The 20,667-nt window shown below is 38.3% G+C and overlaps 1 protein-coding gene across 8 annotated transcripts in view; it reads right to left on the reverse strand.

Moving 5' to 3' along the window:
* Positions 1–20,667, reverse strand: part of LOC109055155 (rho guanine nucleotide exchange factor 4-like) — an 82,411-nt gene that overhangs the window by 31,526 nt on the left and 30,218 nt on the right. For 6 of the 8 annotated variants that reach the window (XR_006153984.1, XM_042717996.1, XM_042717995.1 and 3 more), the window contains one exon: positions 420–6,128. Coding sequence is in view for 7 of the 8 variants with exons in the window: in XM_042717996.1 (XP_042573930.1) it covers positions 420–6,128 (5,709 nt within the window). In the remaining variant the exon portion in view is untranslated. Of the gene's footprint in view, positions 1–419; positions 6,129–17,464; positions 17,731–20,667 lie in introns of those variants that run through there. The other 2 variants (XM_042717997.1, XM_042717998.1) reach the window with 2 other exon arrangements.

Genomic DNA, 20,667 nt, shown 5'->3' on the forward strand with positions numbered 1-20,667 from the left:
TCTATGAAAACAAACCTTAAAATATTTTACGTGTTACTTTAGGTGAAAAAAAAAAAAAATCATTAAGTATTTTTTGCACTGTAGGCCAAACTTTGTGAAAGGGTGGACAATGTGACCATAAATGCTCCTTGTTAACCACTAGATGGCACTACCTTTGAGAAATATTGTGACTTAAACATGTAACAACCTTTGTAATATGCTGGCTAATCCAGATCAATTCCAAAAAGCACCTTAACAATCCACTTTTGCTTTGACATATGAACAGCCTTGGGAAAAATCAAACTTAAGTAGAATTACTATACAAACAGCAAAGCTAAATATAGAAAGTGAGAAACCACATAGCAATCCTGTCCAAAATATTCAAAGGACACATTTACGCTCTCCTGACATCATTAACTTCATAATTGACTTTGACTTACCTCTGGTTTGTTGATCAGGGATGCTGAATTCAGGCTATTTTGAGACTGGCTGTCTGAACTGCTGTCCTCTAGTAAGGACTCAGAATCAAAAGAGTGGGTTGTTGTGAGTTGTGCTGTTCTTGGTTTCAGAGACGTCGGTCTCTGAGGTGGATCAGAGATACCGTCAGTGCTCACTCCTTGACCGAGCGAACAGAGAGAAGATGCAACAGATCTCGAGGGGTAACGGAAGCTCCTCCGGTGTGTCCAGCCCAGACCAGGACTGTGAGGTTTAGGGCTCATGGGCCTTGTTGGCGTATCAGTGGTCTCAAAACAGCTTAAAGATCTGGTCCAGGTAGGTGACATCTGGTTTGCAAGTGCAAAAACAGTTGGGTGTACAGGTGATTGCGACCTATCCTCTACACTGGACTCGAAGCCATCTTCTGAGATCTGGTAAGAATCTAAGTAAGGAGCACAAGGCAGCTCACCTCCTTCCAGATATTTTCTGTCTTCAGACTGTTCCTGAGGACAAGATTTCAAACTCTGTGAATCAGAATGGCAAGTGTTCCTCAAACTCTTTTGGGAAGCTGGTGAGCTATTAAGTCTGGACCTGTTCTGAGGAGCACAGAAGGCACAATCGATATGGCTCTGATGTATGGACTTGTCACAGACCATCCCAGGAACCGATAGAGTTCTTTTGCAAAGTTCTGCTTCCTTAGACCGTTTCAACTTCCTCCAGGACTGCTTGGTTTTTACCTCCTCGTTCTCTGACTGTGCAATCTGCTCCTGGTTGTCCCTCTCAGGATACCTGGACTCAAACAGGCTAGACAGAGACTTGTGAGCCATTGCGAGTTTCATGCGCAAGTTTAAGTTATCGGTACTCTTGCTTCTTTTTTGTTGAAATCCCTCTGTCGTTGGGGAAACTCTAAAATTCAGTACATCTCCATCTTTGTGCTGCTGATACAAATTTGGGGATTTCTCTCTATTCTGCATATTTAAAGCAAAAGCTTTTTCAAAAATATCATCACTGGAGTGGTCAACAAACTTTGTAATGTCTGAAAGATGATCTGTACTTTGAGAAATAGAAGTCTTGTTCAGTGAAGAGTTGGATTTGTTTTGTGTGGGTGACCTATTGTACTTCAACTCACCCCGTTCATCTCCTTCCTCACTGGAGTCCTTAATTTCTGGATCAACCTTGCTATTGCCTTTGTGTTCTCGTTTAATCTTGCGGAATGAGGGCATTCGAGAAAAAACAGAAAACACAGAGCCCTTCCCTGATTGGGTTCTCTTATTTCTTGCAGAACCATAAAGACTAGATGATGACTGAGTGCTGTCCTCCGTCTCTTCTTTTCCTTCACTGGAAAAACTATAACCATCACTGCTATCAAAACCATTTGATAAAGAGCTAATTGTTTCTCCAGAATCTTGTTCATTCATGACAGTGGCTACGTTGGCTTTTGTACACATGGCAGAAATGTTTGCATGTGGGCGGTTTGTGACATCATCACAAGAGCTCCATTCCTCACTGAATCCACCTTCTGATAATGGACTTCCTCCCTGTTGCTCCCCCAGTCCATTTTCTATCACAAATGAGCTCTCCGGTGAACGGTCTGACTCCAAAATGGCCTCTAAATTAGTGATGGGTAAAATACGGCAACATGTAACAAATGCGCCCTCAGTCTCAGAGTTGCACAGTTGCAAAGATTGCTTACAAAGAGGATCAGAAGTTTTGCATATTGAATCAGTGCTGTTTTCCGATGCATAAATATCATCGACCTTGAGTGAGCCACTCAGTGGTAATATGCTTTTCTCTTGGACGGACTCCGGATGTTTGTGTGCAAGCAAATGGCCAATATGTGAAAATTCACAGTTTGTAGAGTCTGCATTAACCTCTCCATGTGTGTTGCATTGGTCATCTGTGTATGAGGTACTCGAGGTTTGCAACACTACAGTTCTGCTCTGACTGATGCCATCTGTGCCCTTGAACTGAAATCTTCCTGCTGTCTGCTCTCCTTCCACTGCAGACGAGTGCAGCTGGCACTCCTTTCCACCACAGCAATCACAGAGCTGGTTTAGTATAGCATCTCTATGGCTGCTGAATTCGTTGAATTCAGAAGGTTTAGCAACATTATCTTTTCTGTCAATTGCAGACCTCATTTCAGGTGCTTTAAAGGGAGTAGCCTGAATAGGAAGGACATTGTCTTTGCAATCACCACCTTTTGAGACTAAAGATCCAGCATTGATACCAAACCTGCTGTATTTCTGCAAAGAATTGGGCAAAGAGATCTGTTCACCTGAGGCACACTCTTCAAAAGTAATTGCTTTAATATTATTATTTGTGTCTGAGCTGTATTCATCTTTTCTACTGTTCAGCTGGGAATAATCAAAAGGGGATTGTGCATTTGTGAAAGGATCAGTACATGCACTAGACAAAGTATCAACATCCGGCTCAATTGTTTCAACCGACTCGTTTTGTCTTGCTTGTTTGTCAGACAGGGTGTCGGGTCGATGAAATTGTTTGGAGGTCTCTGTATATTCTATAACGCAATGTGCCACTTGTTTACAGTTCATATGAAGGCCATCACTGAGCTCAAAGCAAACATCTGTGGGGCTGACTTGAGTTTTGTCATACGAAATCTCGAACAGACTAGCCAGAGATTCGACAGGACTGTCTACAGGACATCCATCGGATTCAGCTCTCTTCATGTCAGGACACGCGACACTTAATGACTTAGGCCTAGTGTATTCTATGCATCCCGAACTATCAGAGTAAATTACTGACTGTTCTACCGAGGGAACTATTGTAAATTCTTTCTGGTACCCTTTAATAATGTGATGTGTTTTGCTATTCTTCAGCGTTCCTTCTAAAACGTCACCATCATTGGTATCAAAAGTTTCAGTGTTAACATACACTTGTGCTTCAGTGAATTCACCCTGTGTGTTATAGTTAATTCTGCTATTAGGGCACTGATGGGTTTCATAAATATCTGCCTCAGGCTCATGTTCCCCTGAAACAATGTCCTCTAAGCAATGACTGTCCATGTGATAACTACTAACTGAGGAATCCGTTTTTTCAGTGTGCATTTGTAAAACTGGGAAATTTTGTTGATCGTAATGAGGTCTAGCCTGCAGATCTGACTGTTCTGAGGTCTGGTCATTGATCACATGTTGATTCAGTGAATCTGACACTCCAGCAGAAGTTGCATTAGGCATATTTGAGAAAGCTCTCTCGGCTGAAAAAGACTCGCATTCGGAAACAACAGGTGGGGTGTCATTTAAGTTCTGCTTTTTAAAATTTAGACTGTTATTCTTTTCGAAGTTCAAATCGAGTTCTTTGTCAGTATCCTTTGATGAAAGCCTTCCAGATGTTTTGAAGGATTGACTGACTTCACAATTTATGCATACGTCCACACAGTCCTGTTTTAATTGTCCCTTCTCATAAAGAGCTGCTGTGTTTGAAATAAAACCAGATTCTGACTCCGTCATAGTCCACTGGGTGCCCATAGAATTTGTCTTAATGAAATCAACCTGTGATTGGCTATGTTCCATTGAAGTTTGTGATTGGCTGTGTTCCACTGAAGTTTGTGATTGGCTGTGTTCCACTGGAGTTTGTGATTGGCTGTGTTCCACTGGAGTTTGTGATTGGCTGTGTTCCACTGGAGTTTGTGATTGGCTGTGTTCCACTGGAGTTTGTGATTGGCTGTGTTCCACTAAAGTTTGTGATTGGCTGTGTTCCACTGGAGTTTGTGATTGGCTGTGTTCCACTGGAGTTTGTGATTGGCTGTGTTCCACTAAAGTTTGTGATTGGCTGTGTTCCACTGGAGTTTGTGATTGGCTGTGTTCCACTGGAGTTTGTGACTGGCTGTGCTCTGTGGTGTTCTGTGATTGGTTTTGTTCTGCTAAATCCTGTGATTTCCTGTGTTGTATGGAATTCTGTGATCGGCTGCATTCTATAGAATTCTGTAACTGAATGTGTTCTGATGTAGTATGTGACTGTATGTTTTCTACTGAATCCTGTGATTGGCTGCATTCTACAGAATCATTAGATGGGCTAAGTTCTACAGAATCCTGTGATTGGGTGTGCTGTAGTGAGGTCAGAGGGTCTTGTGATTTGTTGTTGTTGATGATTACATTTTGGTATAGCATGTCTTCTACTGAGCTCTGTGACTGGCTGCGTTCTACTGAATACAGTGATTGACTGCATTCTATAGAATCCTGTGATTGGCTGCATTCTACAAAATCCTTTGATTGACTATGTTCTACTGAGTCTTGTGATTGGCTGTCTTCTACTGAATTCTGTGATTGCCTACATTCTACTGAATCCTGTGACTGACTGTGATCTATTGAGTCTCGTAATTGCCTGTGTTCTGCTGAATTCTGTGATTGGCTGTGTTCAACAAAATCTTGTGATGACCTGTCTTCTGTTGAGGCCTGTGATTGCCTGTGTTCTGCTGAATTCTGTGATTGGCTGGATTCTACAGAATCCTGTGATTGGTTATGTTCTGTTGATGCCTGTGATTGGCTGTGTTCTGCTGAATTCTGTGATTGGCTACATTCTACAGAATCCTGTGATTGGTTATGTTCTGTTGATGCCTGTGATTGGCTGTGTTCTGCTGAATTCTGTGATTGGCTACATTCTATAGAAACCTGTGATTGGTTATGTTCTGTTGACGCCTGTGATTTGCTGTGCTCTATTGAGGGCTGTGATTGGCTGTGCTCTACCGAGGGCTGTGATTTGCTGTGCTCTACTAAGGGCTGTGATTTGCTGTGCTCTACTGAGAGCTGTGATTGTCTGTGTTTTGTTGACTCTTCAAATTCCTGTTCAATAGGCTTCTCAACTGATACAGACTCATATACAGAAAGATGACGTGATACAGATAAACTGATATTATTTTCATCAACACCCAGCTCACGACATTCTTTATCTTTACTATTCGCAACAGGTGCATTCGAAATCAACTGTACTTCAGTGTTACTACTGCCAATCTCATTTTGCTGTAACTCCTTCTCACGTGAGGTTATGAACTGTATTTGTGGCTCATTGTGTCCTGACTGAGTGTCTGTGATATTTTTGTTAATTTGATCCCATTTTGATCTTCCCTCAAAGGTGTCAGCAAACTGAGACTTGGCTCCATCACAGTCTGTTAAGGTCAATAATGAGTCATTAGCACATGGCTCAGTGAGTGCTTGTGGTTCTACAGCATTCTCTAATGCCAGTAGGGGTGTTACGATGTAGGATTGGTCATTCCTTGAAGAAGAATCAACTCCAGATCCCGCTGGAAAATTGCTGAAAACCTCCTCACATTCCGGAGCACCCTTAGCTTCAGACATTCCAGTGCCATCAACTCCCATGCACATGATCCCCATATTTTCAGTCTGCTTTTGCAATTGTTCTCTATCCTCTGTTCTACTGAGACTGTCAGCATGATTGACAGAATGATGCTGTTTTGATGAAGAGGGATCTCTCCTTCTAACTGAAATTGAGTGTGAGGCCAGATGACCCACAGAGTTGAGCGGTGTCCTGCAGCAGTCCTTAGTTTCATGACTCAAGCCAGAGAAAGTGTCACTCTGCCGTGAGTGTGTGTCAAAATATTCCTCTTTTGTGTCCTGTGCTGCTTCAGAAACTGGCTCACACCATTCCTGATGGTCCTGTTGCTCTCCATGCTCCTCCTGCGGAGACTCCCCATCATCCAGACAGGCTGCCTCATTCCCAGAGTCCTCTAAAGCTGAGGCCTAAGAGGACAAAGAGAATATGTGAGTTATTTTGCTGTTCTTAACAAAGAGGACTTTATTTTTCTTAAAGTAAACAGTTGATAAGTGACATCAGTGAAGCAATTCAAAATCGGAATTTAATAATTTGTCTTCTTTTTTATCTTTTTTTGTCTGCAATCATTTTAACTCTAAAGAAGAACATATGTTTGCGAAGTTACCCACAGAGGTATGATAATCATTCAATTACTCTTGAATTCTTTCCTTTCACACCTGGAACTAATGTGTCACTCAACCATGTCCTGCTTCATGCAGCTACAAATCAAAGCTCTTTAGAAAGCATTTGCTTATATGAAGCATCTGATCCATTAGCTCATTTGTTCAAGGAATCGTTTTCCCACAAACAAAATTGTACATGATGATGAACAGATGCAGATGTAATGAACACATGAGAGCACAACAGATTGCATGAAACATTAACATCATGTTAGCACAAACAACATGGGAACAAAAATTAACAACTGTCAAAAAAAAAAAAGCTTATGAAAAGTAAATGACAGCAATACAACATACTGCACATAGTGTAAGTAACACCATATATCAGAGTCAATAGAGAAAAATGCATTTGTAGCCAGATAGTGTGGTTACAAAATCTACCATTAGGGACCATGCTTAAGTGGAAAAAACTTGACCCCTTGAGCACCACTCATAGCGAGTAGGATGTCGAAAGGGACTGGAACTTGCACCAGAGCAGACTTTTGCGCCATCATCCAGCTTAGAGCAAACATACAGGTATCAAAGAATGCCAATTACTCCTGCACAGTCTGCTTGAATCTTATTTTTGGAAGTATTAATACTAGATAGATAGATAGATAGATAGATAGATAGATAGATAGATAGATAGATAGATAGATAGATAGATAGATAGATAGATAGATAGATAGATAGATAGTTCAATATCCTATTAACAGAACTTATGTCTTACATGTTTAACAAAACATCAGTGTAAAACTGTGACAGAGCACATAGGGGTACAGCATTAGCCAAGAGTAAAACCTGTCCACATTGGCCTCAGCCAACAACACAACGTCATCTGACCCCATTCAGGAACCAGAGCTTGTTTTGGCAAACTGATTACAGTTGAGTTCCCTAAATGGCTTAACATCTTAACACTACATCGTAGGCTGTGCAGGAGAATGGGGGGATTGGGTTTGTGTTCAAGCATGAATATACAGTATATACAGTAGGCATATGAGGTAAAAATGGAAAGACAGAGCCCATGTACATCCAGGAAAACTAAAGTATCAATTTAACAAAAAGGACTATTACAAAACTACAGTATAGTTACTGTCTAGCTTACATACAATTCATGAATATATGATGCATGACAGGTCATGAATATTCAATGATCTGTAAAGTTCTCTTCCAGCGAAGCATTCAGAAACATAATGAATCTAAAAAAATTACAGCAAAAGCCATCTAGTATTCCTCAAAAAATAAAGACATTATGTTCTCCATGTAGCTGAATGTAGTTGAAGTAGTCCCAGAGCAAATCCCAGAGCTCAGTCCAATTTTGAACCACAAAGTTCACAAATTATCTCCATTCAACAGCAAGCTTGTGCAATTTTGCTAAGATGTTCAACTCTGATAGTGAGCTAAAGAGACCAGTCCAACTCACATTTCATCATTTTCTGTTACTTGAGTTTAATGTCTAATCTTTTTTTTACAGATCAAAATATAGAGTACTGAGCATCAGAAATTCTCACCACGTTTAAAAGTCTGTGATTACTAGTGAAATTTTTACTGCTTTTATTTTGTCAAAGCTAAAATTTTCTGCAGTCATCACTCCAGTCTTCAGTGTCACGTTATAATCTTTCAGAAATTATTCTAATATGCTGACTTTGTGCTCAAAAACATTTATTATTAGTAGCCAACAAATATTATTATTACATCAACGGTCAAAACAGTGATATGTGGAAACCATGATATAATTTCTCAGGATACTCTGTTGAATAATAAGTTTGAAAGAACAGCATTTATTTGAAATAGAAATCTTCTGTAAAAGTTTCTATTGTCATTTTTAAATGAATTTTATGTGTTCTTGCTGAATAAACGTATTCAATAAAAAGACGCCAAAATATGTGATAAATAAAAGTCTCAGTGGAAAATAATAAACAGTATTTATACTGCTGTTACAGAATACATAAAAAAAGTTATGTAAGAAATTCAGAAGCAGGTCTGAATCAGTTCCACCAGTTGGACCAAAACAAGCTGCACCACCATCTGCTGTATAGGCTAGATGTTTCTTACAGCCTTTCTGCTGTCATTTCCATTATAAATACATCAGACATGATTCTTCAGCCAGCAATAGTACAAATAGTGAAAAATAATAAGAGATTATAATTAACTAATAAATAAAAAGCAAAAATGCAATCACAGTCTTTCAATTTGCTGCTGAACCGGTCATAATAATAATGAGGTATACACTCCCAGATATTTACTAATATCCATTACTTGTGTGGCAGATCAGATTGTTCTGATCTTAAATCCCCGCAATGGAGTGTCTTAAAGTCACTGGAACAGCACTAGAGAGAGAGAGAGCACTCGCTAATGAGATACACTGAGAATACACAGTGAGCTCAGCGTTCTTTTGCTTACATCATTCCTCATGGGTGCAGGATAGCTGAACAGTCCAGACTGAGCGTCTGCTTCCTCTAACCCTGAAGACATGCAAATGTAACATCAACATACTGTTTACTACTGCACATGCAGTGTTGAGGTCATGTGACAGTGTAACAGTGTTTTAATAATTATTAAAGGGGAAAACTGGCTGTGCATTTTTACAAAGTTTTAGAAGCAACATCCTCTCTCTGTCATTGTTTTATTTATGCATCTATTTATGTATGCATTGTATATTAGAATACAACGATAAAAACATCAGCCAAGAAACATCACATAAGACACACAGGCATTATAAACCTCCTCAGTTTAGATTTATGAGGATTCATGATTCAGGAGCAGTGGTTTGATTTCAGGGGAAGGTGGTTTTAAAGTCAGGAGGTGTTTGAGGTTCAGGAGGAGGTACAGGGTGCATCAGATCACTCTGGCACACTGAAGTGCTGCAATTACAGGATCCTGCTGCTATGTCAACGTGAGCATGAGCTCATCCCATCAGGGAGGCCAACCGCAGAGAGGGAAACACACACAAACACATCTGCACACATGCAAGGATGTCGCTGTCAGGAGATACCCACACTCAATTTTTTTTTTTTTTATGCTATATTCATAAATGATTTTGTGTCAAGTCTAAATCTATATTGAATATACTGTATTCAAAGATGTAAATAAAGATTATTAAGAGTGCATTTTACAATAACACAATTTTAGTCTTTCTACTTCAAAATTCACATTTAACGTTACTTGCCAAGTTTATTACCAATTTCTGAGTGAAAATGATTTCTCCACTAAATATTTTCAGTATAGGTGATAATTTTGGTTAAGTTACATGTGCTCCACATGAGGGCTGCTCTTATTTCTAAATATACGGGCGAGGAGCACAGGAAGCAGATTTAACATAATGAAGGTCTTATGCCATCAAATCAATCAAATTTATTCTTTTAGATATTAGTGCCACATTCGACACTGTCATTCAGTATTATTAGATCGACTGGCTTTTGTTGTATTGTACTTCTTTCACTGTATTTAAAGTGATAAAAATACAATTTGTTCAATCTGAGCCAGTTTCAGATACTCACTGCATTCCACAGGGGTCAGTGTTGGGTCTGCTTTTATTTATTATTTTTATTTATTATGGATTTTATATTTTATCTTTTAGTCATATTTTTCATCAGACTTTTGGCATTCATTTTCATTTTTACGCCGATGATACACAACTGTACGTATCTACAAAAGGTAATATTTATTAATGCAGGATGTTAACATTTGGATGACAAAGAATTTCTTAAAGCACAGTGCCAACATAACTGAAGTCCTTTTTGTTGGGTCTAGGTCTACTTTAACTCAGTCTTTTACTTTGTGTTTTATTGACTTATGTTGCAAGGTGTCCTTGTATGCCATGAAAGGCTGCTATAAATAAAAGTTTTAGGAGTAGTAGAAGTAGTAGTAGTAATATATCATGCAATACAGTTCCGTATTTTTTATTTATTTTTTGCATATTTGTCACACTTAAAAGATTCATATCATCATGTAAAATTGTAATAATACACAAAGATAATGCAAGTAAATACAAAATGCAGTTTTTAAATCATGATTTAATTTATTATGGAAAAAAAGCTGTCCAAACCTGCCTGGCACTATGCGAAAAAGTAATTGCCCCCTAAATCTAATAACTGATTGTGCCACCATTTGAAGCAACAACTGCAATCAAGCGTTTGCGATAACTGGCAATGAGTCTTTCACATTACTTTGGAGGAATTTTGACCCACTCTTCTTTTCTAGAATTGTTTTAATTCAGCCACATTGGAGGGTTTTTCGAGCATGAATGGACGGTTTAATTTCATGCCACAGCAACTCAGTTATATTTAAGTCCGGACTTTGACTTGGCCACTCCAAAACCTTAAAAAACTTTTTTGTTTTTTGAGCCATTCAGAGGTGGGCTTGCTGGTGTGTTTGGGATCATTGTCTTGCTGCATAACCCAAGTGTGCTTGACCTAGAGGTCACAAACTGACGGCCAGATATTCTCCTTCAGGATTTTCTGATAGAGTGCAGAATTCATGGTTCCATCAATTATGGCAAGTCGTCCAGGTCCTGAAGCTGCAAAGCAGCTCCAGACCATCACACTACCACCACTATGTTTGACTGTTGGTATGATGTTTTTTTTTTTTTTATGAAATGCTGTGTTGGAATATTTGCCCAAAATTCTTGGGGATAATCAAGATATTTTTTGGCAAATGAGAGACGAGCCTTTGTTCTTTTTGGTCAGCAGTGGCTTTAGCCTTGGAACTCTCCCATGGATGCTGTTTTTGCCCAGTCTCTTTCTTATTGTTGAATCATGAACACTGTCCTTAATTGAGGGAAGTGCAGCCTCCAGTTCTTTAGATGTTGTTCTGGGTTCTTTTATGACCTCCTGGATGAGTCGTTGTTGCACTCTAGAAGTAATTTGTGGATAATGGCTCTGACCGTGGTTCGCTGGAGTCCCAAAGCCTTAGAAACAGCTTTATAACCCACTTAGACTGATACGTCAACTATTTTGTTTCTCAGCTGTTCTTGAATTGCTTTAGATCGCAGCATGATGTGTTTCTCTTTAAGCATGCTTCACTTTGTCAGAAGGTCTATTTAAGTGATTTTTTGATTCAACAGGTCTGGCAGTAATCAGGCCTGGGTGTGGCTAGTGAAATATAACTCAGCTTTCTAAAATAATGTTAGCCTAAAATTAATCACAGTTCTTCCATGATTTAACAGGAGGGGGAAATTAATTTTTCACGTAGGGCCAGGTAGGTTTGGCCAGCTTTTTTCCCTTAATAAATGAAATCATCATTTAAAAACTGCATTTTGTATTTACTTGCATTATCTTTGTGTAATGTTAAAATTAGTTTAATGATCTAATTCTTTTAAGTATGACAAATATGAAAAAAAAAATTCAAATCATCAGGTCTCATCAGACAGGATTTAAAGTAATAGTAAAATAGTAAGATGTTTTTGCAGAAATGTTTGCTTTAGAAATAATTTTAGCTGAAATGCATCTGAATAAAACCCAGTGGATATATTTAAGAGCTTTAGCTTTTCAAGTATAGTGAAGCCTTCATGAGCACTGCTGTGCATAAGAAGTGGTTGTGTTGATTTAGAGCAGGTGCACACACAACTGAGATCCTCCCTGTGCCAACTAAATCAGCTGACTTCAGATCAGACAAACAGCTATAAACAAAGCTCTCTCCAAAAACACCATAGGCCATGCCATTTCTTACAATATCCTTAATGTTTTTAAAACACTCATTCATTCAAAAACACTGTAAACAACAGCCTTGAGACTGTATTTGCATTGGTTAAAAATTGTAGACCCACAATTAAACATTTAGATTAAGTGCAATGAACTATAATGCATTAATATTTTCCTACCACTGCCCTGATGGTAGAGTACAGAGCCCCGCACATGGCATCCAAGAAAAAATAGTAGGCTAAATCATGTGCATGATTTATTATTTTGTTCCCTCGATTTATAAATTGTGTGCACGATTTACTAATTCGTTCCCTCGCTAAGGAATGTTATGTTTCTGAGATCGGCCATTTTCAACTCTGCTTGCACTTTGACAACCATAAAACACGTTAAAATTACTTGAATTGCCCAAATATTTTTTGATTACTACATTTTCATGGCACTCGCTATGCATGAACTGGATCATGTGATTTACAACCTGTGCTTTTCACCTGATTTACCATAAGTCAGACTTTTCTCACAGGAGTCTGATGGCAGAACGTAATCTCCCAGTCTGTTTATTGCTTTCCAAATCTGATTATCATATTATCTGAAATCCCTCATGATGCACTGAAGCACAAGCGGTTAAATACACCCTCATTCCCGCAATTTCTCTAAACTATAAGGGATCCCTGATAAAGGGCACTGCGTGTTGAATCAGTGGACCAAATAACAAGTGGTTTCTTGTTCCTAATGAGGAGGTGATGAGCAGCTTATGCAACGCTCCCCTGCTGAGTGACAGAATTTAAAGCCTTGCTCTGATAACTCCCAAAGAGACAGAAGAAAAATGCACAGGGAAATGACCTTTGCCCTATAAACTCATGCCACAGCTCCCTAATCTCTCTTGTCCATTCTAATCGGCAGAAGTTTGTTTACCAAACAGAATGATATATACTTTATCAGTGGTTGCATAATCTAAACAGTCACAATCGCCAAAACACAAGGGAGCTGTTTCCCAAAAACAGGTTTACAGGGCAGGGACATAACTTGCACAACACATCCATTGAATCATTGCTAAATGCTAAATGCTATATGTAAAACAAAACACAGATATAACAGATACAACTTTGTACCTTCTTTACCCCTAAATGGTACAGTATTTTATAAGTACATATTAGTACCTAAAGTGTACACTTATGCTCCAGTGACAGTTTTGCACCTTTTTTCTGAGAGTGTATGACCTACGATCTCAAGAATCACTGAACCGATTCCACACAATACTTGTTTAAAGTCATCTAATTAATGTATATATTTATGTAAAATCTGACTAAGCTACAGAGGTAATGTTTAAAATGAGATCTTATGGCCAAAAATCATAGACCATCTATTAAGAAAAGCACAGGATGGGGTCAGAGATGGGGGGCTACAACACCTCTACTTCACACTAGTTAACTAGTAGCCTCTTGGAGTTGGTTTACATTCCTGTCCTGCTATCGCACTCATTCTCTGTGTCTGAATGGTCTGGTCTTGTCTCTACTCTGGGGAAATAGAAAATCTGTCCACATCTATTATAAACATTATGAGACTTCAGGAAGACACTGAAAATGCCTCATTGTGGGACGTTTAAACAGCTTTAGGGCTTTACATAACAAATTCTTTAGCTGAGACTTTCATTTGCATGTTCACAATCAGTTCTTGCTTTCATGTTATACTCTAAATCAGATTGTTTGGAAAGGCCACACAAGCTACTGAAAAATAATACCTAAAATCATTTGGTTGCTTGCATTTACAGACACTTCTGAGCTTCCTCATGTGTCACATGCCACAAGACTCAAATTTCACTAAATGTTTTGCTTAATGAAGCACATAAATCTCTCACTGCTCCACTGTTTTTTTCTTCAATTAATTTGTCCATTTCCCTGTCAGGCCAAATGTAATAGAAGCCGATGTATTGAGTAACTGAATGTGGTATGTAATCGGCATTCTCAAACCTATATGTCAGAGGGATTGGGGGCCTCGAGCATCAACTCACACACACACACACACACACACACACACACACACACACACACACATACACCTATCAGTCCCAAACAACAACATGCGTGCTAACACATGCATCCACACCCATACTTTTACTCATGTTTAGCTCTGACATGCCAAAACACTGTGATTCAAAGAGAAACCGGATAATCAAACTGCCCCAGGAAAACACAGATGGGAAAAACAACTCCCATTCATGTGCAATCTGATCGCTCATATTCCTGGCGGGAGAGCAGATTGGGACGGATCATCTGTCGCATTGCTCTTCCCTTGAAAACGGTATTGTTTGGGAAAAGTGCTGTTTCCCGGCTTTAATTTCAGCTGGCAGCATAGAGATATAAAAGGTCAAAAGTCAAGGCAGTTTATGTTCATAGCATGAAGTTTGACAACTGATTGACTAAGCTGTTGAGCGCTTATGTCAACAAAATTATGGCTGCACTGATCAGGAGGCAGTAATGCTGACTGAGCGCATGCATAAACTGCCCACATTCCCATGCATAAAAAAAGGCAAAATATGAATTCAAAAGAATCTCTTTCAGAGAGAGCCAGGCTGTGGGGATGCATTAATTCACAACCATAATCTGACTCATGCTGTGCATGACATATTGCAATTCGACAATGCCCCTCAAGTTCTTACATCACAGATGAAGCTGCTGGAAGAGCTGAGTAAGACACATAACACTGCGCTTAAACTGAGCTGCAACTGCAGTCCTGCTTCAGGACACTCATACTTCATTACAACCCAGATAGCATGCGGATGTGGGCCACTTAAGGCAATGATATGGCAGTGCTGGCCTTCTTAGGGCCCGGACAAAATGGATGTAAGCCTGAAGTGGCCCATACTGTATGTAAAATAGCAAAAATGGCCCAAATGGATCAAATCACATGTGAGCCTCTGTAGGTAAAGTTGCAGTGTTGACGGCAATGTGTAATCTGAATGTGACCCTAAAGTGGTCACAGGAGTGGTCCTCCCAAATGCCATCATTCTTCACAGTATGTGGGCAGGGGCAAGGTGTTCGATCTGGGCCAAAGCTGGGCCAGTTTTGCTTTATTTGGTTTATTCATGGCTGATATTGGGCCTTCCTTTGGCTTGCTTGTTGCCCAAATTTGGCAAACAGGAGTGGACCACCCAAATGTCAACATTCTTCACAGTATGTGGGCCGAAGTAAGTTGTTGGATCTGGGCCGGATCTGGGCCAGAATTAAAACCAATGTGACCCAGATTTGGGCCAGTTCTGCTTTATTTGGTTTATCCATGGCTGACATTGGGCCTTCTTTTGGCTTACTCGTGGCCTAAATATGGAAAACAGGTGTGGACCGCCAAAGTGCAATCATTCCACACAGTATCTGGGTCAGATGAAAGTGTCAGTTGTGGGCCTGATCTGGGCCTCAGTAATTTTGCTATCTGGGAAGGTGGCTAGATCTACATGGCACATTTCAACATTCCATGAAACCAGCTTAGTTTGCTTTTCTAGCAGTTTAAGAAGTAGCAGACATGATGTACAGTGGCTCCAAGAAATATTTAAACACTTAAAAGGATAGTTCACCTAAAAATGGAATGATGATTCTGTCATAATTTCATCACCGTCATTTCACTCCAAACCTGTATGACGTTCTTTCTTTTGTGAAACACAAAGAAAGATATTTTGAAAAATGTTAGTAACCAAACAGTTTTCATTACAATTTGACTTCTATCGTATGGAGAAAAGAAACACTGAGACATTTTTCAGAAAACTCAAATTATCTATTGTGTTTACCAGAAGTAAGATGGTCATACCGGTTTGGAACATCATGAAGGTGAGTAAATGACAGAATTTTCATTTTTTAATGAAATGTTATCCAAATGGTCTCATTCTGAATGGTATCTAAATCACAAATAAAATAAAAGATAAAATAGGAATTATGATTTGAAGAAAAAGAAAAAAGGTAAATATCACTTTTAAACAAAATATTGTCAATATTGCCATTTTGTCTGTTGATTGACTGATTGATTGATTGATTGATGCCAAAATTCTAATTTGTGACAATATTTTATTTAGTAATTGTTTAGTAATTATGTGCATTTAGGATACATAAAATGCTAGCTACGAATGTAAGGAGTCTGTCATTTTATTCCAAAATGTTAGACATCCATCACTGTATTCAATGCAATTCCGAAAAATGTAAATAATTAATTCATTAAAATATTTGTTTTAAGATTTATTTATTTTAAGAGAACTGCTTATGAGAATTAGTCCCTATACTAAAGTGTTACCGTATGTTTTAAAACATACGGTAACACTTCAGTATAGGGACCAGTTTTCACTACTAACTAGTTGCTTATTAGCATGTCTATTATTAACATATTGGCTGTTTATCAGTACTTATAAAGCACATATTCTGCATAACCATATTCTACATCCCTAACCCTACCCAATACCTAAACTTAACAACTACCTTACTAACTATTAATAAGCAGCAAACTGGGGATTTATTGAGGCAAAATTCATAGTTAATGGTTTGTTAATAGCAAGAATTGGACGTTAAAATAAAGTGTGACCAAACATACAGTACATATCTTGGCACTATTTCTTTTGATTTTTGAAGAATTTTGTATGCATGAATGTGTATTTAAAAACAGGAACACTGCAATGACAAAACTTTTCCACACACACTGACTCACTGGAGGCTGATGGCAGCATGTCAAAAGGCTTCCACCTCGGCAGTGACAATAACTGTAAATTCAGCTAGCTGGACACTCTTGTTCTCTCTTTTATTTAAGTTAAGTTTGACCCTCCTCAAGCTGAAAAACTACTTGCCTTGTTATGCCACTGAAAACCATTTTTTTAAACCAGCACCTCCCCAAATCCATGACAACGTTGAAGACACTGCCAATACTGCCTCCCAACTGCGCGAGTCCACTCACGCACACTAAAGCGGCCGTTGGTGAAGCTTCACTGACTCAGTGGGAGAAAGTCCAGGCAGTGATCTAGGCGTCCTTCATTAAATCAAAAACATATGTGATCTCAAGAAACAAGCCAAAGTATACAACCAAACTGCCATTATAGGAAGTTTGTCAGACATTTCACAAAAAAACAAAACAAAAAAATACATCTTTACTTGATACTAAAAGAATCACTAATCCAAAAAGAGCAAACTTAATATAATTACACTGAATAAAAGCAAATGTATCAGATCCTGACATGCTAATATTATCTGCTATGACATTTTTAATCTAAAACATCTAAAGCATATCTTTCACCAAAGCAAATATGTCAAAAATGTTCCTTTGAACTCAAGGCTGTCCTCTTTCCAAGAAACAAAGTTGCAAGATAACCTATTAAGAACAGCTTCAAATGAAAATTAACTGAATGCCATAACTAACCACAATGACACTGTGATGTTAATCCGTTCTGACAATCCGTAACCAACACAGAGCTATGAAAACAAGCTAAAGCACTCTTACCTTAAAGAAGCTTCGTATGAAGTATAAAGCACTCAACATTGTGAGTGTGTTGAGGAGGGGACGGCTTCAATCCTCTTTCACTCCCCCTCTAACCCTCTCTCTCTATCCTCATGTCCTGTTGAGAGTTTCTCCAGCCTGTTCCGGCCACATGCTTACTTGTTGCTATTTAGGAGCGCTCTAAGACTCATGACACAGCCAGAGAGAGACAGAAAGTGAGCGAGAGACATGCAGAGAGAGACAGAATGAACCTGTCATGCCATGCCAGTGGTTTAAGTTTCCTAACAATGAGCACTCCTCTGTTCAACTCAGCTATGTAAAAACAACCGTCTTAGCCAGAGAATCATTTAACCATTTCACTTCTGATCCTACAAGCATCTTAAAAAGATTTAATTACGCTGTCTGAGGCCAGTCTGAGGTACAATAACAGCGTGTGAGTCGGGCTGGGGTGGATTAAAAAGGGTGTTGTGGGTGGGAAAGCATTAGGTCATTTTATTTGATTTTTTATATTGTTGGGTGAATGTCTGTGGAACGCCCAGTGTCTGTGTTAATGCTTTAATCTTAAACCTCCCGCCCAGCAACTGTACCTGCAGTGTCTTGATTTATATAACACTATGAGTGTGAAGTAAAAGTAAACATCACTTGCCCGTCCCTGCAGTGAGGTCAAGTGGGTACACGCTCTCCAAAAGCCTGGTGTTATCACGTGTTCATGATAGTGCTGAGAAACATACTGTAGGAAGGTTTAACCCATGAGGAGAAGACCTGCAGTGGAAAGTGATTTCCGTCTTATAGCAGAGGTATACTTAAACCTGAAGTGTGTAACTTGTGTCACCAAAAACAACTAAATTACTGTTTCTATGTTTCTCCGTCTGCCACTGGCTAACCAAACAGGTAGTCCTGCCCCAAATAGATGCCATTGGTTGTGTCAGTTTGGTTAAGATCAAACAAACAGAGCAATCTTTTGACTGTGCCACAGACCCACGGCTGCTTTCAGAGAAATCAACCGACAGATAGCTTACATATAGTTACCTGTAAGGGGGGATATTATACACTTTGTAGCATTTTATTCTTTTGTTTTTCCCTGGTGGTCCACTTAATGTTATCTTGCACAAAAAATTCTCAATACTAAATACGTAGCTTTGGTGAAACAATACTCTCCGTTTCTCTGTAATAAAGATACTTTCATTGAAACCTGACCATAATTTTCTCCAAGATTCAGTATTGTCTCTCTATTTTCTTTATTTGCATACACTACATACACTTGCATACACTATTTGCATACACGATTAAAAAATGTGGGGTCAATAAGATGTTTTTGAACATCTTGAAGTCTCTTATGCTCACCAAGACTGCATTTATTTGATCCAAAAATAGTAAACATAGGGTGACCATACGTCCTATTCTTCCTTTTCGGACCTAAAAAATTGAGTCTGGCCGGGATTTCTAAATCGCCAAAAATGTCGCCATTCATTGTGTGCATTTTTGTTTTAGAGCCCTAAGAGGGACTGTTTTATTAATCCCAGTCCCGCTCAATTTCTGACCATTACCGCCCACTCCCGTGATTTTTGTGTCCAGTGCTCCAGCAAACATTCTAATACTGCAGAGAATTTTCGCACTTCAGGGAGCTGCTATCATTATGCAGAGTATTTAAATCTCTTTTGAATGAGCGCTTGCTGTTCACTTTCACTATCGATTTAGCGATCACGCACACTCTGTGTAAAGGAAGATAAGATATTTGTCAATGAGCTCAGAATCTGTTGAACAGCAAATCTTCATGCATGATCTTGTCAGCCATCTCTCCTCTCAATCCGTCATCAGTGAAATCTGACTCGTGTTGGATGCAGGGTTGTCAAGTCCACATTTTTTTTCTAGAAGAAATTGGGCTACTTTTGAACTGTTACCATGGGTTGATTTTCCCCGTTTGAAATGTTGCATAAATTACATTTTACTGAAATACTTGTATTGAAACATTTTGCATTCTAGATGTTTAATTTTTTTGTGAATGATGGCCACTGGTAGGAAGTTTTTTAGCTGTGTTTATGGTCATTATGCATAACAGTGACTGTAAATGTAAAATATGTATTTTAGGTATGGAAATGACATATTTTGAGTTTTGATATTTGGGATATGGTCATTGTGCTACTTTTGGCATTACTTTAACAACCAACCAACCACACCCCAGCCCCCCGCACCCACTGTCCTCTTTTTGGAAAACTAAAATATGATCACCCTAGTAAACAGTAAAATACAGTAAAAATAGTAATATTGTGCAACATTACATTCTTAAAAATAATGGTTCTTTATTGGCATCAATGTTTCTATGAAGAACCTTGAACATCCATGGAACCTTTCAAATGCAGAAAAGGTTCTTTAAAGTCAAAAAAGGTTCTTTAGATTTTAAAAAAGTACTTCAAAATAGTTCTTTGAGGAACTGTTCACTGAAAGGTTCTATGGCATCACTGCAAAGACACTGTTTTGGAACCTTTATTTTTAAGAGTGTTTTACATCACAAATTATTTATATATATATATATATATATATATATATATATATATATATATATATATATATATATATATATATATATATATATATATATATAACTTAAAAATAATATACATTTATATTCTATTTCAATAGATTTTAAAATCTAATTTATTCCTTTAATGAAAAAGCCTAACTTTAAGAATTTATTTGAAAAAATCTTTTGTAACATCCTTAATGACTTTATTGTCTCTTTTGATCAATTTAATGAATGCTTTCTCATTTAATGTATTAATTTCTTTCGAATTAAATCTTTTGAATAGTTGTTTCTTTCTTGCCAAAGATCTGTTAGGTTAGGTATTTAAAGACTCCTATAAATGCATTTTTAGGCCTAATCAAAGTGTGTTAATAGAACTTACTCAAATCAAATTCCTGATTCAAAATTAATCATTTCCACAAACGGTCAGGATGAACTGAGGGGACTTCTTGTTGTGAATTTTAAAGCATCTCTTTGATGCAAATTGAGTGGATGAGGAAAGACAAATTTTGAGTAATTTAATAGAAAAGACAGTGATTCCAAAGTACTGTATTACTGCCACAAAAGATTTCACACACAAAAGGGCCTGTTAAATCATGTCAGTGTGACAGTAGCATAATGCTGGCAGGAAACAGAATAAAACTTCTGTATCCAGATTCACATTTCACATTATTAATCAAGCTTT

This window comes from Cyprinus carpio, chromosome B2 (assembly GCF_018340385.1).
Source record: "Cyprinus carpio isolate SPL01 chromosome B2, ASM1834038v1, whole genome shotgun sequence".
Taxonomy (NCBI): Eukaryota; Metazoa; Chordata; class Actinopteri; order Cypriniformes; family Cyprinidae; genus Cyprinus; species Cyprinus carpio.